The sequence below is a fragment of the Gekko japonicus genome, unplaced genomic scaffold (assembly GCF_001447785.1).
Source record: "Gekko japonicus isolate JY-2015 unplaced genomic scaffold, Gekko_japonicus_V1.1 scaffold2262, whole genome shotgun sequence".
Taxonomy (NCBI): Eukaryota; Metazoa; Chordata; class Lepidosauria; order Squamata; family Gekkonidae; genus Gekko; species Gekko japonicus.
Genome location: NW_015170958.1, coordinates 36,315 through 60,083, shown reverse-complemented (window position 1 = coordinate 60,083; position 23,769 = coordinate 36,315). Strand labels below are relative to the sequence as shown.

The following is a 23,769-nucleotide window of genomic DNA, read 5'->3' as shown; positions in this document are numbered from 1 at the left end:
CAGGCCAAAGGCCCATCCAGTCCAACACTCTGTGTCACACAGTGGCCAGAAATACCAGGTGCCATCAGGAGGTCCACCAGTGGGGCCAGGACATTAGAAGCCCTCCCACTGTTGACCCCCCCAAGCACCAAGAAGACAGAGCATCACTTGCCCCAGAGCCCCTATCTAGACCTTGTGGCTAATAGCCACTGATGGACCTCTGCTCCATATGCCTATCTAATTCCCTTTTGAAGCCGTCCATGCTTGTAGCCGCCACCACTTCCTGTGGCAGTGAATTCCATGTGTTCATCACACTTCGGGTGAAGAAGTACTTCATTTTATCCGTTCTAACCCGACCGCTCTGCAGTTTCATGGAGTGCCCACGAGTTCTTGTATTGTGAGAAAGGGAGAAAAGTACCTCTTTCTCTACCTGCTCTTTCCCATGCATAATCTTATAAACCTCAATCATGTCACCCCTCAGTCGTCGTTTCTCCAAGCTAAAGAGCCCTAAGCGCCTTAACCTTTCCTCACAGGGAAAGTGTTCCAACCCTTTTATCATTCGAGTTGCCCTTCTCTGCCCTTTTTCCAAAGCTATAATATCCTTTTTAAGGTGTGGTGACCAGAATTGCACACAGTATTCCAAATGAGGTCGCACCATTGATTTATATAGGGGCATTATGATATTGGCTGATCTGTTTTCAAGAGAAGAGATTGGATTTATATCCTGCCCTTCACTACCCAAAGGTGTCTCAGAGCGGCTTACAATCTCCTTTTCCCTCCCCCTCCCCACAACAGACACCCTGTGAGGGAGGTGGGGCTGAGAGAGCTCTGACAGAAACTGCTCTTTTTCAAGAACAGCTCTTATCAGAACTACGGCTTGCCCAAGGTCATCCAGCAGGTGAAAGTGGAGGAGTGGGGAATCAAACCGGGTTCTCCCAGCTTAGAGTCCGCGCACTTAACCACTACACCAAACTGGCTCTCACCTCACAAGAAATACCTCCTGTTCAAATCCTGCCCTTCGTAGGCTCCAACCCCAAATCTCAAGGAATTTCCCATCGTAGAGTTGGGAACCCTGGCACGGGCCTGTCTCGGGGACTGGTTTTGCAGTCTTGGATTCGGAAGGGGCTTCTGCTTTTGGCTGGGGTTCAGAGCTCAGCAATCAAACTGAGAAAGCCTGCCTTCCTGCAGTTGCCCCTCCCCGCATAGACTTCATTTTATTTATGTGATTTTTGTTCCTTGACCTGGGTGGCCCAGGCTGCTAGCCTGATTCATTGTGTCTCGGAAGCTAATCGGGGTCAACCCTGGTCAGCGTTTGGATGGGAAGGCCACCAAGGAAGTCTTAACTGTTGCCAACCTTCAGGTAGTATCTGGAGATCTCCCGCTATTATAGTTGATCTCCAGATGGCCAAGATCTGTACCGCCAGAGAAAATGGCTGCTTTGGAGGGTGGGCTGTACGACATTATGTTGTCGAAAGCTTTCACAAGCCGGAGTTCAATAGCTGTTGTAGATTTTCCGGGTTGTCTGGCCGAGGTCTTGGTATTGTAGGACGTGACATTTCTCCAGTAGCTGTGACTGGCCTCCTCAGAGGTGTAACACAGAAAGACGGAGTACTCTCTGGGTCAAGGTGAGAAGAAAAATGGTAGGCAGGTGATTTATATCTACTCAGGAAGGTGGGGTAGGGCTGAGTCATTATCTTGCAGGAGTTCCCCAGGCTGTGTCATGCTAATGGACGAGCTTTCCTGAGGAGTTTCTTTTGCATATGGATTGTTTCAGGAAACAGGAAATCTCCTCAGGAATTTATACCCCACCCTTCACTACCCAAAGGAGTCTCAGAGCGTCTTACAAACTCCTTTCCCTTCCCCTCCCCACAACAGACACCCTGTGAGGTAAAAGAAGAAGAAGAAGAGATTGGATTTATACCCTGCCCTTCACTACCCAAAGGAGTCTCAGAGCGGCTTACAAACTCCTTTCCCTTCCCCTCCCCACAACAGACACCCTGTGAGGTAAAAGAAGAAGAAGAAGAGATTGGATTTATACCCCGCCCTTCACTACCCAAAGGAGTCTCAGAGCGGCTTACAAACTCCTTTCCCTCCCCCTCCCCACAACAGACACCCTGTGAGGTAAAAGAAGAAGAAGAGATTGGATTTATACCCTGCTCTTCACTACCCAAGGGAGTCTCAGAGCGGCTTACAAACTCCTTTCCCTCTTGGTGCTTGGGGGGGGGGGCAACAGTGGGAGGGCTTCTGGTGTCCTGGCCCCACTGCTGGACCTCCTGTTGGCACCTGATCCAACATTGGCTTCTCTCATGTTCTTATGTTATGTTCTCTGATGGGATTGCACTGTATAAAACGGTTTTCAGGATTAGGGACTGTGGTCTGTTCTGCTGTGCTTAGCTTATTGTAGGTAGGATTCTGTTGATGTGATTTCTGTACCGCTTGCTGTGTTACCTGCATAGTTATGTCCTGCTTCAGTTCTTTCCGGTGGTTCCAGATGCATTCGTTATTGGAGGTCCCATTTTGTCGATTGTCCTGATGCTGTGGACGCTTTCACACATGCTAAATCACACACTTTCAGTCCACTTTTGATGCAGTTTACAACAAGATTTTGGTGTGTGAAATGGCAAAACCCGCTTGCAAATGGTTGCTGATATGGATCGAAACTGCGTTATTTAGCATGCGTGAAGGCGCCCACACTCCGTGTATTTAATCTGCCCTGAGTGTGAGAAAGGAGGAGTATATATAACATAAGAAGAAGAAGATGATGATGAAGAAGAAGAGATTGGATTTATACCCCGGCCTTCGCTACCCAAAGGAGTCTCAGAGCGGCTTACAAAATCCTTTCCCTTCCCCTCCCCACAACAGACACCCTGTGAGGTAAAAGAAGAAGAAGAGATTGGATTTATACCCCGGCCTTCACTACCCAAGGGAGTCTCAGAGCGGCTTACAAACTCCTTTCCCTCCCCCTCCCCACAACAGACACCCTGTGAGGTAAAAGAAGAAGAAGAGATTGGATTTATACCCCGGCCTTCGCTACCCAAAGGAGTCTCAGAGCGGCTTACAAACTCCTTTCCCTTCCCCTCCCCACAACAGACACCCTGGGAGGCAGGTGGGGCTGAGAGAGCTCTTTCTAGAACTGTCCTTGAGGGAACAACTCTGACCCAAGGTCACACCAGCAGCTGCATGTGGAGAAGTGGGGAATCAAACCCGGTCCTCCCAGATTAGAGTCCGCGCTCCGAACCACCTTGGAAAAAATGGCTGCTTTGGAGTGTGAACTTCATGGCTTTATGCTCTGCTGAGGTCCCTCCCCTCCCCAAAATCTGCCCTCCTTAGGCTGCACCCCAAATTTCCAGATATTTTCCAACCTGGAGTTGGCAACCCCCCATAGTCCTGAGGAAACACCCCCCCCCCGGAATCTCCTAGGTCCCCTCTTCTTAGGGTTGCCAGGTCCCCCTCCCCCACCCACAGGGGATGGGGGGTACGGTTGCCAAATCCAGGCTGGGGAATGCCTGGAGATTTGAGGGTGGAGCCTGGGGAGGGCAGGGACCTCAGAGGGGTAGAGTGCCATAGAGTCCATGCCGCAAAGCAGCCATTTTCTCCAGGGGAGCTGATCTCTGTCGTCTGGAGAGGAGCTGTTATTCCAGTGGATCCCCAGGTCCCACCTGGAGGCTGGCATCCCTACGCTCTTCTCTTGAGTGGCTCAGCCCCACCCCACCCCCATAGAGACAGTCTGTGAAGCGAAATGCAGAACCGGGCCCGATGGGCTCTGTTCCTCGTGCCGCATCTTAAATGGATCTCCCGAGTCGGTACACAGAACTGCCAGATGTTTTTTTTTCCCTGCGCTCTCTTCCGAAAAGGGATTTTGAGCCGCGCTGGCTTAGAGGGTAATCAGAGACAATTTGGTGAAATTGTTGGCGCCTCTGGAGTCTAATTGATTTAGCGCCTCTCGCCCAACAGACAAGACTCCACAGCTTAGAGGGGGCATTGCCCCCACCCCGGTTCCGGCAGTCCTCGCTCCGTCTGAAGTTCTCAGGCCGAGACCTGCCCCCCCCCAATTTCGCTGTCATCATGACCCCCTTAGTTCTCAATGAGGGGGTTTTGAATCTGGAGTGGGCCTGCAGCCCAAACCAGACCCCAATTTCTGTTGAGCCCTTTCCAGCCAGATTCAGCGTGCAGACTCTGTGGGGCACAAGCTACATTTCCCCACTCATTGGTTGGTTTTGGGGGCAAAGCGGAACATACCCTGATGTGGTTGTTAACATAGCCAGTTTAGTGTCGTGGTTAAGAGCGGTGGACTCTGATCTGGGGAACCCGGGTTCGATTCCCCACTCCTCCGCCACATGCAGCCAGCTGGGTGGCCTCGGGTCAGTCACAAGTTCTCTCAGAGCTGTTCTCTCAAAAACAGTCCTCAAAAGAGCTCCCTCAGCCCCGCCTACCTCACAGGGTGTCTGTTGTGAGGAGAGGAAGGAGATTGTTAGCCGCTCGGAGACTCAGAATGAAGGACGGGGTATAAAAACCAATTCTTCTTCCTTCTCCTCCCGCTGCCGTGCTGCTGTTTTAAAATATCAGCAAGCTTGCAAGTCTGGAAATGATTTATTTATGTTATTTTTAATCTGTGTTTCTCACAGGGAATCAGAGTGGATTGCGCAGAGCAAGTCAGTACAGTCAACAGAATGGGGCACTCAATAACCAAGGCATTAGGATTTTAGAAGCCTGGAAACCCCCAGAAAGAACTGATGCATAGCAAATAAGTCTTAACAGGACGCATTAAGCGGAACCGAAATCACACAATCGGCGCCTACTTACAATAAGCTAAACGCAGCAGTATAGACTCATTTCCCCCCAGCAAGTTTGTAAACCGTTTTGTACAGTGCAGTTTTATTACCTGCGCTGAAGAGCCCCCTTGAATAGTTCCAAGTTTTGCATAGTCTGTGGAAAGCCAGGATTGTTGGGGCCTTCCTGGTCTCCCCGGACAGGCTGTTCCGCAAGGCAGGAGCCACAGTGGAGGAATCACACATACGGGCAGTGGCTGATCTTGCCCATTTGCAGGTTGGCGCCGGTAGAAGCCCCTGCCGACGTGGGCGAAGTTGTCACAGCATAAAAGGTAAAGGTTCCCTTGCTCGAAAGCCAGTCGAGTCCGACTCTAGGGTTGTGGTGCTCATCTCCGTTTCAAAGCCGAGGAGCCAGCGCTGTCCGAAGACGTTTCCGTGTCGTGTGGCCGGCTTGACTAAACACCAAGGAGCACGGAACGCTGTTACCTTCCCACCGAAGTGGTACCTATTTATCTACTTGCAGTTTCTTGCTTTCGAACGGCTAGGTTGGCAGGAGTGTCACAGCATAGTGAGAGCTAAAAGGTAAAGGTTTCCTTTGCTCAAAAGCCAGTCGAATGCGACTCTAGGGATGTGGTGCTCATCTCCGTTTCCAAGTCGAAGAGCCAGCGCTGTCTGAAGACTTCTCCGTGGTCACGTGGCCGGCATGACTAGACACCGAGGCGCACGGAACGCTGTTACCTTCCCACCGAAGTGGTACCTATTTATCTACTTTCAATTTCTTGCTTTCGAACTGCTAGGTTGGCAGGAGCTGGGACTAGAGACGGGAGCTCAGTCCGTCATGTGGCACTCGGGTCTAGAACTGCTGAACTACCGACCTTCCGGTCTGCAGTTCAGCGTCTTAACCACTTGAGCTACCATAGCCCCTATAGTCAGAGGTGCTCCCCCTTAAATCAAGGGGGCTTTCCCCCCAGTTTATGTTTGTAACAGCTCCAAGATAGGGGTCCAGATGTCATGGACATGACCAGCCTGGGTGACTTTGGGTTGCCACCTTTGGGTTAGGAAACCCGGGGGTGGGGGGAGATTTGGGAGTAGAGACTTCCCCCTTCGTTGCGAAGGATCAGGTCTCCTGCTTTGCCACAGGCCTCTGCTGCCCTCTGGTGGACAACCACCTCCTGCTCTGGCCAGTTGCACCTTAACAGTTTTCTTCCCGGGGTGTCAGCTTTTGAGACTCAAAGCTAATTTCGTCAGCTATCTTGGTTATCTGACCAAAGAGAGCTTTGATTGATGGAAGCTGAGAACCCTGGGAAATTTTCTTGGTCCCTAAGACATGCTGCTCCTGCCAACCTAGCAGTTCAAAAGCAAGAAATTGCAAGTAGATAAATAGGTACCCCTTCGGTGGGAAGGTAACAGCGTTCCGTTCGCCTTGGTGTTTAGTCATGCTGGCCACATGACCACTGAAACGTCTTCGGACAGTGCTGGCTCCTCGACTTTGAAATGGAGATGAGCACCACAACCCTAAAGTTCGACTCGACTGGCTTTCGAGCAAGGGAACCTTTACCTTTAAGACACGCTGAAAGTTCCAGGTGGTCAGCTGCGTTGGTCTGAAGCAGCAGAACGAATTTAGAGTCTGGTGGCACAATGAGAAAAAGACGCCTTTACACATTTATCTCCTTTTTTACATAATTGAATGAAAACTATTATTATTGTTGTTGTTGTTATTGTATTTCGATTTATATCCCGCCTTGCCGCACAAGGCGGCGTTCTTTTCTTTCTTTCTTTTTTTAGTTTTCAAATTTTTATTTAAAATAATTATAACAATACAAATATGCATACTGAAAGATAAAGTATATTGTGTTTTCAATCAATCTCAACTTAGTATCTATATATTGCACTTACTAGGCCTAATACTTAGTCTAATCTACTTTTCATATCTAAGATTTGTATGATGAAAGCTCAGACAAAAAAAACCTGTGAATCCGAAATGTATCCGTTCTAAATAGTTAGGGTTTGAGGGTATCAGTTCATTTCCCACAAAATACGTGATCAGAGGAAACCACTTGCGCACAAATTTGGTATGAGATCATGTGTGACTATTTCTTTGCCCGTCGTGTTTATCTGCAATCTTGTCCATTATAAAATGATCCCAACATTTATTTCACCAATTCTGAATGGTAGGAGGTTTGGGAGATTTCCATGAGGCCGCTATAGTCAGTCTTGCCATAGCCAATAATGTAGAAGTGAGATCCGATATATGTATTTCTTGATTATCATTTGTGATTGTTGAGTTTAGTAGTAGAATAGCCGGTTCTAGTGGGATGTTTTGACCTGTTATTTTGTTGGCTTCCTCCAGTATCCATACCCAGAAAGATTGTATCTCGGAGCAGATTCCCTATTTTGACATATTTATTGCTTTGCTGTCCTTCCCGTCCCCCCTTAATTAAATCAAAACTACTGGTGCCCTTATAACCTTGGCTTGTTACTTAGTTTTGCCTTCGGGTATTTTAAAACATCTTCACCCTGTTAACATGTTAATTTGCTGCTCAGCATGTCTATAAGTCTGAACTCTATCTTACATTCTAATGTACTTGAAAAAAAGTATGCCTGCACACGAAAGCTCATACCTTGAATAAACCTCTGTTGGTCTTAGAGGCGCCACTTGGACTCTACATTTGTTCTAAGACATGCGAGGGGACTCGAACTTCGTCCCGCTGCTACGGACTTAACACAGCTCCCCCCCCCCCATAAAGTCGCAGCCGACTGAGGGCCACTGTTGGGTTCCCAGTCAAATCACTCTCCACACGCACTTTCTTTAGTGAATGTTTTATTTAGCGATAAGAGATGCTGTGGGTTCAAACTCTTTGTTAGGACTGGTTTGCAAGTCGGGAAAGGCGAGGTATACTTACAACCCCAAATTCCAAATTCAATGTCAGTGTTACCAGGGGTCCTTTCCTGCAGGAGCGCACAGGAGCGTAGCTCCGGCAATAAAGAGCCCAGGGGGCGGGCACATGCAACAAGCCCCACTCCCTTCTCCCAGAAGCCCTCAGTCAGAGCAAGAAGCAGACAGGTAAGTTGCCGAGCCACCCCCCCCAGCCCAAAACAGTCCAGTGGCACCTTTAAGACCAAGTTTTATTCAGGTACAAGCTCTCCCTCCTACGCCAGATGCGCCCACTTCCCCCCCCCCCCCAATAGCTAGCAATCCAAAACAGTCCGGTGGAGCCTGAGCGGTGGGTGTTGCCTTCTGGCACACTTCCGGTGATGTCAGAGGGTGTGGCATATGCAAATAAGTTATGCTAATGAGCTCCTGCACCTCTTTTTCTGCTAAATGACCCCTGAGCATTACCACAGTGGTCCTGAAAGATATACAAACACTATCTAGCCAGGCACAGACTTTACTCCAAGGACATTCCGCGTGAGAACAATGTCTTTGGGGCCTCTTTGGAAGATTACCAAGCAAGTCTCCCCCCCCCCGGAATGCAATGGCAGGTGAGGGCAGCGATAAGGAAAAGGGATACAGAACGCAAGCAGACTGCAGCAGGTAAATCATGGGGAAGGGATACAGGACATAAACAGAATACATCATCAGGTGCCAGCCGTTTGCCTCTTGCTGAATGCCCAAGTCTGACAGCCAGTGGGGTTTTTAAGGCAAGAGACATTCAGGGGTGCTTTGTCACCTTCCTGGTCTCCCATCCAAGTACTAACCGGGGCTGACCCTGCTTAGCTTCCGAGATCTGGCGAGACTGGGCTATAAAGGTTAGGGCTAAGACAGCTGCCTGAAACTGCCATCTTTTCTCGAGGATCCAGAGGCGTTGGCCATGTTCGTTGCTGCAAAACAGTAAAGAGCCCAGTAGCACCTTTAAGGCCCCGGTCACATGGAGATTTTGCAGTGTGAAAGGCACGAATGTTGGGCGGATTTTCGGGACGCGATCACACCGCAACGTCTGGGAAGCGTAGCGCACCCGTGGCCAACCCGTGGCGTCCCGCCAAAGATGTGGAGTTAAAAAGTACCAAGGAAAGCGCACTAGTATTTGGAAAATGCACGGCACGGGCAGGCGTCTGATCGCAGGAGCGCTAGTATCCCGTGGCATCTGGCGCCCGTCCACGTCCTGTTGCAAAGCGGATGTTCTTCATAAGCGTATGCGCACAAACACGAAACGGAAAGCCGTGCTGCTCCGCGGAACTGTGCATGCGCACAAACGTGAAACGCTTGTGTGATTGCCCGCTTCTTTGCCGTGCTGCAGCATCGCCGTGTGATTGCCAGCTAACGGCCGAAGCACGGAGACTCGGGGGACCGTGTGATCGGGCTACCGCGCTTTATTTTGCTCTGGGGCGAACAGCCACGCCTCCCCCCTCCGTTATCTGGCCCGTGTGACCGGGGCTTAAGACTAACAAACTTTATTGTGGCATAAACTTTCAAGAAACACAGCTCTCTTCGTCAGATTCGTGGAGGGTATAAAGAAACTGGCCAGAGATATATCGTATCTGTGTGTGTTTCTTCACGAGGCTGATGGATTTCCTCTCCATCATAGAGCCAGTTTGGTGTGGTGGTTAAGTGTGCAGACTCTAATCTGGGAGAACCGGGTTTGATTCCCCACTCCTCCACTTGCACCTGCTGATGTGACCTTGGGTCAGTCACAAGCTCTGGCACAGCGGTCCTTGAAAAAGAGCAGTTTGTGTCAGAGTTCTCTCAGCCCCACCCACCTCACAGGGTGTCTGTTGTGGGGAGGGGACGAGAAAGGAGTTTGTAAGCCACTCTGAGACTCCAAGTGAAGGGTGGGGTATAAATCCAATCTCTTCTTCTTCTTCTTCTTCTTCTTCTTCTTCTTCTTCTTCTTCTTCTTCTCCATTTGGCTGAGTGTGGCGCTTTCCACAGTCTTCTTTTCTGCGTCTCCTTTGAGACGAACAGGTTGGGAGCGGAATCCACATCCCTGTTTGGGGGCTCCCCACTGGGTAGCCATGAGGCCTAGCTCTTTCACACTATCTCAGCTTCCCTCCATTTTTGTTTCTACAACAATCCTGCGAGGTAGGTTAGGCTGAGTGAAGGAAAGGGTGACTGGCTTCATCGAGTGAGCTTCACAGCCAAGCAGGGATTCAAACCCAGGTCTCCGCAGTCCTAATCTAACACTCTGATTGCTGCATCACAATAATTGTGAGAGGGGGGTGCTGCAACCTGTGTGTGGCTCAGCCCAGGAACCAAGAGTGCCTCTGAGCATAAATGTGTCAATTGAACAAGTGTAATTTTAGCCTGGGTGCACTAAGGCAGAGCCTTTGGATCAGTTTATAATGCCGGGGCTTGGTGCTGGAAAATGTGAAGCGGTACTAAAGGCAAGAAATATCTTGATGTTTGGTGTAGTGGTTAAGATTCCCCACTCCTCCACATGCATCCAGCTGGGTGACTTAGGGTCAGTCACAGTTCTCTCAGAGCTGTTCTCTCAGAGCTCTCTCCGCTCCACCTACCTCACAAGGTGTCTGCTGTGGGGAGCGGTAGAGGAGATTGTAAGCTGCTCTGGGACTCCGGGTGAAGGGTGGGGTATAAATCCAGTCTCCTCTCTCTTCTTCTCTCTCAGTCATCCACTCAGTCACAAGTAAGAAAAGGTTAACTGGTTAACGAGAAGTGTGGCGCGCCATAGTTCTGTCAGAGCTGTTTCTCTCAAGGACAGTTCTGGAAGAGCTCTCTCGGCCCCACCTACCTCAGAGGGTGCCTGTTGTGGGGAGGGGAAGGCAGAGGAGATTGGAAGCTGCTCTGAGACTGAGTGAAGGGCAGGCTGTAAATCCAATCTCCTCTTCCTCCTCCTCCTTTTCTTCTTCAGCCAGTTTGGTGTCGTGGTTAAGTGCGCGGACTCTAATCTGGGAGAACCGGGTTTGATTCCCCACTCCTCCACTCGCACCTGGATGGATGACCGTGGGCAAGCCATAGTTCTGATAAGAGCTGTCCTTAAAAAAGAGCCATTTCTGTTAGAGCTCTCTCAGCCCCACCTACCTCACAGGGTGTCTGTTGTGGGGAGGGGAAGGGAAAGCATATGGAGCAGAGGTCCATCAGTGGCTATTAGCCACAAGTTATAGATAGGGGCTCTGGGGCAAGTGATGCTCTGTCTTCCTGGTGCTTGGGGGGGGGGGTCAACAGTGGGAGGGCTTCTAATGTCCTGGCCCCACTGCTGGACCTCTTGATGGCACCTAGTATTTTTGGCCACTGTGTGACACAGAGTGTTGGACTGGATGGGCCACTGGCCTGATCCAACATTGGCATCTCTTATGTTCTTATAAAGGAGTTTGTAAGCCGCTCTGAGACTCCTTTGGGTAGTGAAGGCGGGGGTATAAATCCAATCTCTTCTCTTCTTCTTGGGCAAGCCATAGTTCTGACACAGCTGTTATGGAAAAAGAGCAGTTTCTGTCAAGAGCTCTCTCAGCCCCACCTACCTCACAGGGTGTCTGTTGTGGGGAGGGGGAGGGAGAGGATTTCTTCTTCTTCTTCTTCTTCTTCTTCTTCTTCTTCTTCTTCTTCTTCTTCTTCTTCTTCTTCTTCTTCTTCTTCTTCTTCTTCTTCTTCTTCTTCTTCTTCCCCCCCCCTCCTCTCCCTCCTCCTCCTCCAGAGAAGCTGATTGGGACAGAGACAAAGGGCAATGATAGGGTCGGGCAGGTATCTTTCAAAACTGAAAGTTCTCCTATATCGTTTCTTAAGACTCACCAAAATATTGAAGGTCCTTAAGCTGGGATGCTCAATGCAGAAAGAGGGAAGGAGGAGTCAGATTGGGCTGTGTGACCTCGCACGGAGGAGAAGCAGCACGTTAGCAAAGTCCCCCTGGAACATCAGTTGCCCCTAGGGATGCCACCCTCCAGGTGGGACCTGGGGATTCCCTGGAATTACAGCTCATCTCCAGACGACCGAGATCAGCCCCCCTGCAGAAAATGGAGGCTTTGGAGGGTGGGCTCTACGGCATTGTACCGTAATGAGGTCCCTGCCTTCCCCAGGCTCCATCCCCAAATCTCCAGGAGTTTCCCAACCTGGGGCTGGCAACCCTACCTCCCATCCCCTGCCAGTGGCCACCGTAGTCCTCACCAGTGTTCCCTCTCAGCTGAGTTAGTGTGAGCTAGTTCACAGTTTTTTAGCCTCCGGCTCACACATTTTTGTCTTAGCTCAGGAAGGAGGGCTCCAGAGCAAACTAATTGATGCAGCAGCCAAATTGCTTGCTCACAACTTTAATGCCAGGAGCTCACAAAGCAGAATTTTTGCTCACAAGACTCCACAGCTTACAGGGAACATTGGAGCAAGCTAATTTGTGCAGTAGCCAAATTGCTGGCTCACAATTCTAATGCCAGTAGCTCACAAAGTAGAATTTTTGCTCACAGGACGCCACAGCTTAGAGGGAGCATTGGTCCCCACCCACCCCCATACCAAGAGGGTCTACAGATAAGAGGAATGAGGTTAGAGGAGTCCCTTGGTTGGTACAGCCAGGAGCCATTTCACCCTTTCTTCATATGGGTGGCTGACCATTCCGTTACAGGTTGAATCGCTTCCTAATAGTTGGGGATGACCGCTGGCCATTTAGCTAATAGGGGCTAATGGCTCCCAGGAGACCTTGGGCGTCTTTCTGAATGAGACCCCTCAGCATCGGAACGCAGAAGAAAGCCCTGGCATGTTTCGAAAGAAATGTTGTGCTCGGCAGCATCCGGTTGTTCTGATGCACGACCTGTTCTCTCGACGAGAGGCTCTGCTGTTAAGGACAGAATACGGAGACGCAGAAGAGTTTCTCGCTGGCAAAGGCGTCTGACAGAGATGTATGTTATCTCCCCGTCCAATCTGTGTGCGAAACAACTCACAAGGAAAGGTGGATTAGATTTAGATGAAAGGGGAATGAACAGCGGGGGAAAGGCATGCCGTCCGACTTTGGTCTCGTTGTGAGAGAGTCACTGGAAAAGACAATCTTGCTAGGGAACGTGGAGGGTGTCAGGAAAAGCGGAAGTAGTCAACCATCAGCAATTACACAGTAAACATGATAAGACCAAAAAAACCCCCCAAACCTGTGCAGAAGGACGCTAAGAAAAGAAAAGAACATACCAGCAACATAAGACTTTGGAGATTCCCCCCTATGAATATTGACTGGCTGCCCTATTATTATTTTTCGTTACAAATTGGAAAGCCGTTTTGCTGAGGTTTACCTTGGAAACATCTGATGAGTCCTTAAAGAGTTCTTCAATCAGCGTCTACTGAGGAAGACTGTTCGGAACGAAGTTCTGAAATCCGGAGTCTTTGTCATCCATTGTAGACTTACCTGTTGGATTAATAATACTGCAGATTTACCTGTTGGATTGTTGAAAACTTACCTGGAAAAATAGTGGACTCACCTGTGGGGTTTTTGTAAACACTGCATATGTAGTATTCTTAGTTGAATTAGGTAAAGGTAAAGGTTCCCTTGCTCGAAAGCCATTCGAATCCGACTCTAGGGTTGCGGTGCTCATCTCCGTTTCAAAGCCGAAGAGCTAGCGCTGTCTGAAGATGTGTCCGTGGTCATGTGGCTGGCATGACTAAACACCAAGGTGCACGGAACGCTGTTACCTTCCCACCAAAGGGGTACCTATTTATCTACTTGCAATTTCTTGCTTTCGAACTGCTAGGTTGAATTACTACCCGTTATATTGTTGTTGCTCATTAGTAAATTGTTCTGTTCTTTTCTTAGCATCCTTCTGCACAGGTTTTTTTGGGGGGCCTTATCAGGAAAAGCGGAAAACCCGACAGTAGATGGAGGGGCTCAGTCAAGGAAGCAGAAGAAGAAGAGGAGGAGGAGATTGGATGTATACCCCACCCTTCACTCGGAGTCTCAGAGTTCCTTACAGTCTCCTTTCCCCACAACATGTTGACACCCTGTGAGGTATATGGGGCAGAGAGAGGTCTCCCAAGGACTACCCTTGAGAGAGCAGCTCTGAGAGAACTTGTGACTGAGCCAAGGTCGCACCAGCCGCTGCACGTGGAGGAGCGGGGAATCAAACCCGGTTCTCCCAGATTAAAGTCTGCGCTCCTAACCACTACACCAAACTGGAAGCCATGGCCCTCCACTTGAAAGCCCTGAGCAAGGCTGTTCACGATAGGATCTTTTTGAGGTCATTGATTCACAGGGTCGCCATAAATCCTGGCTTGATGGTATTTAACATGCGACAAAGAGGGACACGGAGGGAGAGCCGGTACATAGTCTCTTTCTCTGTCTCTCTCTGTCTCTCTGTGTCTGGTGAGGGGGTTAGATCTGCTCCCTCTGCTAAGGCTGCTGCTCGCCCGTTTGAGCATTGTGCAGCTATGATAAAAATGCCTGTGCGCTCTCATCCAGAGTCAGCCAACCCCGGGCATCCTGGGGACAGGGCTGAGACTCAGTGGCAGAGCCTCTGCTTGGCATACAGAAGGTCCCAGGTTCAATCCCCAGCATCTTCCGCTAAAAGGATCGTGTAGCAGGTGATGTGAAAGGCCTTGTTCCGAGACCCTGGAGAGCCGCTGCCAGTCTGAGTAGACAATACTGACCTTGGTTGGCTGATGGTCTGATTCAGTCTAAGAAAACCGAAAAAGAAGGGGGACCAGCATACATGAAATGGTAGAAGGCACAAAAAACCACGGGCAAAAGATCAACAAAAATGTCTAAAAATAATATTTAATGCCGAGTTCAATAATACAGTCATGTAACCATATAAGGCCAAGGTGTTCTTGCAAGAAACAACAGTAATATAGAAAAATAGAGTCCCCAAAATTTCAGTGTGTCTCACTCCTGTTGTATTGTAATTCCATAGTCCAACTTGACATACGTTCATCATAGAGTGGACTCATATAGTTCCTGGAACATCCAAACAATCTTGAAATCCATAAACCATAGAGACACGTAATCCAGATGCAAGCTGCTGCGTTTCGAATAATTCTTCTTCAAAACCAATAGGCTACAGTGGGACTAAATACAAATTTGACATGCACAAATGAGGATATGGAATAACAATACAATAGGAGTGGACTATGGAATTACAATGCAACAAGAGTAAGACAGACTGAAATTTTGGGGACTTTATTTTTCTATTTTTCTGTATTACTGTTGTTTCTTGCAAGAACACCTTGGCTTTCTATGGTTAGTAAAGGTAAAGGTTCCCTTGCTCGAAAGCCAGTCGAATCTGACTCTAGGGTTACGGTGCTCATCTCCGTTTCCAAGCCGAAGAGCCAGCGCTGTCCGAAGACATTTCCGTGGTCATGTGGCCGGCATGACTAAACACCAAGGCGCACCGAAGTGGTACCTATTTATCTACTTGCAATTTCTTGCTTTCGAACTGCTAGGTTGGCGGGAGCTGGAACTAGAAACGGGAGCTCACTCCGTCATGCGGCACTCGGGTCTCGAACTGCTGAACTACCGACCTTCCACATCCTGCAGTTCAGCGTCTTAACCACTTGAGCCACCGCAGCTCCTTTGTTTACATGACTGTATTATTGAACTCTGCATTAAATATTCTTTTTAGACATTTTTGTTTATCTTTAGCAAGCGGTTTTTTGTGCTTTGTACCTGATTCAGTATAAGGCAGCTTCACTGACCTTTAATTTTTCACCACTCAGGGAAGTGGGGAATGGGGAACAGTGGTGTAAGCAGTGGGATTGCTTTACCGTGGAGACGAGAGAGGAAAGTTAGTTGAAAGTGAGCCTTTTCGGGGGTAGGGAGAGGTCTGAGGCAGGGAAGTAAACTATTTAAGATAATCTCAGGTGGGTAGCCATGACGGTCTTAAGCAATAGAACAAAGACCAAGTCCTATGAGGAAAGGTTATAGGAGCTGGGTAGGTTTAGCCTAGAAAGGAGACGGCTGAGAGGTGACATGAAAACTATCTTCAAGTCCTTGAAGGGCTGTCATCCAGAGGATGGGGCGTAGTTGTTTTCTGTTGCCCCAGAAGGTCCGACCTGAACCAACGGGTTGAAGTTAAATCAGAAGTGTTTTCGGCTAAACATTAGGAAGAACTTCCTGACAGAGCGGTTCTCTGTGGAACAGGCTTCCTCAGGAGGTGGTGGGCTCTCTCCTTCTTTGGAGGTTTTAAGCAGAGGCTAGATGGCCACCTGTCAGAAATGCGGATTCTGTGAACTTGGTCAGATCACGAGAGGGAGGGCAGGAAGGGTTGCCTCAGGGCTTAGTTCTTGTGGCCCTTTCTTACACGCCCAGGGAAATGCCGATTACCACTTTGGGGTCAGGAAGCAATTGTTCTCCAGGCCAGTTTGGCAGGAGATCCTGGATGTTTTTTTATCATCTTCTGGGTGTGGAATAGCAGTCACTGGGTGTGTGTGTGGGGGGGAGGTTTTTGTGACTGTCCTGCATTGTGCAGGGGTTAGACTAGATGACCCTGGAAATCCCTTCCAACTCTATGATTCTGTGCTTCTAAAGATTCAGTGGAACCTTTAAGACCAACCAAGTTTAATTCTGGATATAAACTTTTGTGTGCATGCACATTTTGCCCAGAATAAACTTGGTTTATTCTTTCTTACAGAGCCAGTTTGGTGTAGTGGTTAAGTGCGCGGACTCTAATCTGGGAGAACCAGGTTTGATTCCCCACTCCTCCACTTGCACCTGCTGGATGACCTTGGGCAAGCCGCAGTTTTGATAAGAGCTGTTCTTGAAAAAGAGCAGTTTCTGTCAAGAACTCTCTCAGCCCCACCTGCCTCACAAGGTGTCTGTTGTGGGGAGGGGGAGGGAAAGGCGTTTGTAAGCCGCTCTGAGACACCTTCGGATAGTGAAGGGCGGGGTATAAATCCAATCTCTTCCTCTTCTTCCGCAGCTCAGAGGGAGCATTGCTTGTGAGCAAAACTTCTACTTTGTGAGTTAGTGGCATTAAAGTTGTGAGCAAGCAGTTTGGCTGCTGCATCAATTAGTTTGCTCTGGAGCCATCCTTCCTGAGCTCAGACAAAAATGTGTGAGCTGGAGGCTAAAAAACGGTGATCTAACGCACACTAATTCAGCTTAGAGGGAACACTGCTCCACCCATGCATTCACACACTCCCCCCTCCCCCAGTTCCCAGCCAGAATGAAACAAGGCAGTGAGCTTACAGATGCCAAAGACAGACAGTTAAGAAACATATGGCAAAACGAGGCCCGAGTTCGACACTTCCTTCCCAAAGGGGACTCAAACGTTGTCCTCTTTGCCTCCATTTTATCCTGGCAATGACCCCGTGAGGGAGGTTTTGCTGAGAGCATGAGACTGGCCCAAGCTGTGCCATGACGGAGCAGGGATTTGAATGTGGGTTTTTGGGTCCCCATTATAGAGAAAAGTGGGGCGTAGATAAAGTAAATAAATAAAGTAAATAAATAATTTTGACCAGTTGGGGAAGAAAAAAGACGGGGTCGTTTACCTTTAAGTGTTCCTGTGACGACCCCTTAACTGGGGAGGTCTGGTTTTACTTTAAAAGTGTTCCTTTTATTTTATTTTACTTTGGGTATCCGGCTGCCACCAGGAAATTTTATAAGGCTTTCCAAACCTTTTCCTATAATATTCCTATCACAGGGTAGGTGGATCGAGATTTTAGGCTTTCGAGGAACTATGTGTTTCCTGGGAAGAATTTCTTTAAGAACTGGTATCTTAAATAAAAGTAGATTTATTTGATATTTCACACATTTTTCCCTCTTACTGACAGGGATCTGGGCATGTCACTTTGTAACAATATTTTCCTTAGGCCACATACGGTTACTGTTTCTTTTTGTTTCAACTTTTCATTACGCACACAAGACTTCTCTCTCTCAGACCTTAAAACGAACAAACTGCTTAACTCTTTTACTACACAGACCCAAATTATCCCACACAGGGATGAGTCTCCTTCAACTCCTACATAGCTTAACTGACTTAACGACTGTCATCTCACTAACAGTCACTCCAGATAGACATTCCAATCATCCACACAGCATCCATTCCAAAACCCCTCCCCCTCTCTGTCACTCACCAATCATATTACTTGCCGGTTTCAAGCACTCTAGATTATCACACAGCCAAGCAAACCAAACTTTTAAAGACACACACACACACACAAATAAACATGAAATCGCCACAGTTCCAAACATTTCTAACTCCTGTTTTCAGATCCTTACAACTGCCCTGTAAAATAGGCCATATGGGGATAGCCAAGGCTAGCCCGATATCGTCAGTTCTTGGAAGCTAAGCAGGGTCGGCCCTGGCTAGTATTTGGATGGGCAACCTCCAAGGAATACCAGGGTCGTGACGCAGAGGCAGGCAATGGCAAACCACGTCTCTTGCCTTAAAAAGAAGTCTCACCACCTAGTGGAGCATAATGTTAAAAGAGCTAAAACTCGTGGTGCATAATGCTAACAGAGCTAAGACACACACACACACACACCCCAGCCCCAAAGGAAATGAAGAAAAGAGAAGACAGTGAGATTGGATTTATACCCTGCCCTTCACTACCCGAAGGAGTCTCGGAGCAGCTTACAGTCTCCCTTCCCTTCCCCTCCCCACAATAGACACCCTGTGAGGTAGGTGGGGCTGAGAGTGCTCTGACAGAAACTGCCCTTGAGAGAACAGCTCTGAGAGAACTTGTGACTGGCCCAAGGTCACACCAGCAGCTGCATATGGAGGAGTGGGGAATCAAACCTGGTTCTCCCATATTGGAGTCTGCGCACTTAGCCACCACACCAAACTGGCTCTCCGGGGAGGCTGCCCTCTATAGTGGGTCATCCTAACCTCTGTTTCCTTTCTCTTCCTCCTCCTCCTTCCCGCGCCAGAATCCGTTCCACCTGCGTCTGGAGAAGAGTGCCGACTTTGAAACCCTCCTGGACCTGCTGGCCGACGTCTTCCGCTCCAACCGTTGGCAGGAGGTCACGCTGATCCTCTGCCGGGCCTGGGACGCCTCGGCCTTCTTGGACCTCTGGACCAGCCGCGCCGACCTCGAGCGGACGGCCATGATCGACCTGAGCCCCCTGGAGGAGCCCGAGGCGGCGCGCCACCTCCGCCGGCACCTGGAAGAGTTCCGGGAGCTGCCCGGGCCGGCTGTGCTTTTCGGCTGCGATGCTCGGGCCTCCCGGCTGGTGTTCCGGACAGCCAAGGAGCTGGGGGTGACGCAGGAGTTCCACTGGGTGCTGGGCCTGCCCCAGGACGTGGATGAGCTGCAGACGGAGGGGCTGCCCCAGGGGCTGCTGGCCTACGGGGAAGCGGACAGGCCCTCCCTGGAGCAGTACGTCCAGGACGCGGTGGAGCTGGTGGCCCGCGCCGTCTCTCAGGCCGTCTACATCCGGCCCGACCTGGCCCTCATCCAGAGCATGGTGAACTGCAACGACAAGCACGCGGCCGGCATCGAATCCTCTGGACGCTACCTTTCCCAGTAAGTGTAGTGACTCTGTGTTCTGGTGCCGGGGGCGGGGGGGGATTGCTTCCTGCTCCAAAGCCGCAAGCCCTAAACGGGGACTCAGAAAGAGATGCGCTGGGCAAGCCACTCTGCGGGGGAGGGGGCCGATCGTTCTGCTGCATCAAGGGAGTGACTGAATGAATGAATGGCAGCTGGTGCTGATTGGTAGCAGGATTTTAAGTGCCCCTCAGCAGGCTGATGGGGAGAAGGAGGGCACAGAACAGTGACTCTCACAGGGTTGCAACAGGAAGCCGCCTCTGATTTTTTTTCTTGCTCCATATCTGCATCGGTTGCAATTGGCTCAGTCAGCCACTCCCACGACAAAGAAGACAGTGAAACGGCACATCCTTAGAGCGAGCAGGTGATTGTGGGATTCTCCCAGAGTAGAACTCAGACAGAGATGCCCTGGGCAGCTTCTCTGCAGGGAGGGGCAGATCATCCTTCTGCATCCAGGGGGTGACTGACTGAATGAATGGCACCTGATGCTGATTGGTAGCAGGATTTAAGGGCGCCTCGGGAGGCTGATGAGAAGGCGGGCCCAGAACAGTGCCTCTCACAGGGTTGCAACAGGAAGCCGCCTCTGATTTTTTTTTTCTCGCTCCATATCTGCATCGGTTGCAATTGGCTCTATCAGCCACTCGCATTACAAAGAAGACAGTGAAACCGCACATCCTTAGAGCGAGCAGGTGGTTGTGGGATTCTCCCAGAGTAGGAACTCTGACAGAGGATAAGCAGAAGCCACCGCGGTGGGGGAATTCATTAGGCTCTCGGTTAGCTGCAAACGAATTAATTTAATTAACTTCCCGTGGTGCGTGAGTGGTCCCCCAGTGCGCCGCTCGAGCACAGTTGCATTTCCACCCTCGTGTTTCTCGTACGTTTGCCGAAGTTCGCCTCGAGGATCATGAGTGACTCCTTTGCAAGAGGTCATTAAAACCCTGGCGCAGGTCAGGATTAAGTGTAATTGGCTGGAAATGAGGGCTGGTCCCCGGAGCCAGAAGAACAGCGGGGGGACACCGTTTGAATCCCGCCTTTCATTGTTTTAGGATTAACTAGACGAGCATTGTTGAGGCACAGACACAGGCTGCCTGCCTGGACACGCTTGCATCTTGATTGGTTTCGACTGGCAGTTTCCAATCTTATAGGCGTGGTGACCCACAAGTCCAAATTGAGTTGGTATGGGGAACCTTCCTGGGACACAGAGACAGGCATATGTCAAAGCCACCTCTCTGAAAAGTCCTAGGCCTACTAGGGGTCACTAGGAGCCACCATGACTTCCAGCCACGCAAGCACACACACACACACACACACACAACATCCCCACCCCCCCCCCCCCCAGCTGGACCAAGGTGTTTTGGTAAGAACATCAGAAGAGCCAGTGATCCTTCTAGTCCAGCATCCCATCTCACACAGTGGCCAACCAGTTCCTCTGGAGGGCCAACAGCAGGGCAAAAAGGCTGAGGCCTTCATAAGATGAGCCCTGCTGGATCAGACCAGTGGTCCATCTAGTCCAGCATCCTATCTCACACAGAGGCCAACCAATTCCTCTGAATGGCCAACAACAGGGCATAGAGGCCGAGGCCTTCATAAGAACATCAGAAGAGCCCTGCTGGATCAGACCAGTGGTCCATCTAGTCCAGCATCCTATCTCACACAGAGGCCAACCAATTCCTCTGAATGGCCAACAACAGGGCATAGAGGCCGAGGCCTTCATAAGAACATCAGAAGAGCCCTGCTGGATCAGACCAGTGGTCCATCTAGTCCAGCATCCTATCTCACACAGTGGCCAACCAGTTCCTCTGGAGGGCCAACAACAGGGCAGAGAGGCCGAGGCCTTCCCTCGAGGTTGCCTCCTGGCTCTGGGACTCAGAGGTTGACTGCCTCTGAATGTGGAGGTCCCCCTCAGTCACCACGGCTAGTGGCCATGGATAGACTTACCCTCCTCTAATCTTTTCTAATCCCCTTTGAAAGCTGTTTCTTCCTGTGGCCATCGCTACATCCTCTGGCAGCAGATTCCACACTTCAATCCCTCTCTGTGTAAAGGAGTATTTTCTGTGTCCGTCCTGAACCCACTGCCCATCAGCTTCATTGGATGCCCTCGAGTTGTAGAATTTTGGGAGAGGGAGAAAAATCAGACCATCAAAACACGTTTTACTTGACCTACACGTATATGCAGTGAAGAAGAGAAAAAAATACCACCTAATGCATGACATGGAAGAAACGGTTTCCAGGGTGAGATCTTGGTTTCCAAAATACAAAAGAGAGCAGGCTTAAGACTAGCGGTTCTATTCCTTTGGATGGAAGAAGATTGGGCGACAGTGAACGTCTAAGAAGATATCAAGAATTTAGAGAGTTTTAGTATAGATGTAAAGGCGGAAGGACTTTGCAGATTGCTTTTATGAAGCGAGCTGGAGGAGATGCTCGGGAAATCTTCTCATAACAAGTAACAATCTAATATATAAGCTTAGAAAGGCAGGATCTCACAAAGTATATTGTTTATTAACAGCCTTTTCTTTTACTAACAGCATTTTAACAGGGAATGATCTCCTAACCTTGGGTTTTTAGCTTAGTGTGGGTTATCTTTTCTTTCTCCCTTAATTGTAGTCCCCCTATCCCCAATTTTTCTTGGTAGTTTATGTAGTATTATAAAATAAAAATTAAAAATCCCCTCCGGGGGCTTAAAAAAATACAAAAGGGAGCAATGGAAGGGATGGGGTGATCATTAGGGAAAGCTGGCTTTACGACTCATTTTTGGGTCCTGACCCACATGGTTGGGAAATACTCGTTTAGATGGTTCAAGTGCTGGATGCTTTTAAAAGGGGGTTGAGTGTGTTAGGAGGTAGACCTCTCTGCATCTGTTAACGATGGTGGCTGGCTGGCAGGACCTTCTGTGGTATGCAGGAAGCCCACCTGTGTATACCTTAGATGGAATTGGCTGAATTATTTTACTGGCATTTAAGGTTGCAGCCAGTGTTCCCTCTAAGTTGAGTTAGTGTGAGCTAGCTCAGTTTTTTAGCCTCCGGCTCACACATTTTTGTCTTAGCTGAGGAAGGATGGCTCCAGAGCAAACTGATTGATGCAGCAACCAAATCGCTCGTTCACAGCTTTAATGCCAGGAGCCCACAAAGTAGATTTTTTGCTCACAAGACTCCACAGCTTAGAGGGAGCATCGATTGTGGCCATTGTCACATCTTGTGGCACTGAGTTCCATAAGACAATTCTGGCTTTGTTTTCTGTTTGTGAAGAAGTACTTTTCTTCTGGCCATCTTGAATCTGCTTCCCGTCAGGGTGACCCCAAGTTCTAGTATCATGAGAGATGTATAAAAACAAATTCTCTATCCCCGTTCTTCATCCTGTGCAGAATTGCAGAAACATCTATTGTGTCCTCTACCCTAAAATCACGTTTTTGTCTTAACTGCAAAGCCCCAGCCGCAGAGCCTTGGAGGCACGGGGCCACCTCTCTCTCTCTTGTGGCGGTGAGTTCCACAAGCCAACGGCACAACTGTGAGAATTTTCTAGCCCGTTTCCCTGTCTCTGCTTCTAGGTTCTTGGCCAACACGTCCTTCCGAGGCCAGACGGGCCAGGTCTTTGTTCGTAAGATGTCTCGCATCCACACCGAGCGCCGATACAAGATCTGGAGCCTGTTGCGGGATTCGGTGGGCCAGCCCACGTGGGTGACGGTGGGCAGCTGGCAGGGGGGCGAGATGGAGGCCGAGGAGGGCACCTGGCCGCAGCACCTGCAGCGCAAGCACCAGGCAGAGGGCACGGGGTTCTCCCGCATGAAGCTGCGGGTGGTGACCTTGGTGGAGCACCCGTTCGTCTTCACCCGGGAGGTATGCCGGCTCTGCTCCTGCCCTGAACTCCTCTAAAGCTACCGCCGTGCAGCCGCTGAGTTGCGCACGGTCTGCAGCTGATGTGTTGATGCATCTCCCAGACGCTCCCAGAGCCAGTTTGGTGTGGTGGTTGGGAGTGCGGACTCTAATCTGGGAGAACCGGGTTGGATTCCCCACTCCTCCACATGCAGCTGCCGGTGTGACCTTGGGTCAGTCACAAGTGCTCTCAGAACTGTTCTCTCAAGGACAGTTTCTGTCAGAGCTCTCTCAGCCCCACCGACCTCACAGGGTGTCTGTTGTGGGGAGGGGAAGGGAAAGGAGATTTTAAGCCGCTCTGAGACTAAGGGCGGGGTATAAATCGAATTGCTACCTCTTCTTCCTCCTCCTCCTCCTCTCATGTGCGATTCCTCACTTTCCCCGTTTTATTCCCTGCAACAGTGTTGTTATGCAGGCTGTGCTAAAAGAGAGGGATTGGTCCACGTTCCCTCAGCTCTGGGGCAGGGCCAGAATTTGAACTCAGGTCCTGTTCCTCTGCCGTGCCGTGCCGACTCTCATACATTCCTCTGCGCACTCGTGTACGCAGGTTAACGTGAGGGGCTCCTTTCCTGGTAAGAACCAGCCCAATTCCTGAGATCCTCCTTGCGGGTTCTTTCCCGAGCTCCCATCAGCTGAGGGGAGGCAGTTGACAACCAAATACGGGGCTTTTGGGTTGTGGCTCCACGGACTCCCCTACCAGTATTGCCTGTCACCTTCTTTGCCCGTGCCACCCCCATATCCAGTGGCAGGGAGTTCCACAAGGTGTCACCTGCAATGACATACTTTCTTATGTCCAGGGCTATTTTTGGGCAGG

General features: G+C 49.8%; 1 protein-coding gene across 1 annotated transcript in view; it reads left to right on the top strand.

Annotated features, from left to right (window-relative positions):
• GRIN3B (glutamate receptor, ionotropic, N-methyl-D-aspartate 3B) overlaps window positions 1-23,769 on the top strand; it is a gene marked incomplete at its 5' end in the record, with an annotated part of 53,641 nt that overhangs the window by 8,726 nt on the left and 21,146 nt on the right. The window contains 2 exons of the mRNA XM_015418920.1: window positions 18,470-19,065; window positions 22,631-22,919. Coding sequence (XP_015274406.1) covers window positions 18,470-19,065; window positions 22,631-22,919 — 885 coding nt within the window. The remainder of the gene's footprint in view (window positions 1-18,469; window positions 19,066-22,630; window positions 22,920-23,769) is intronic.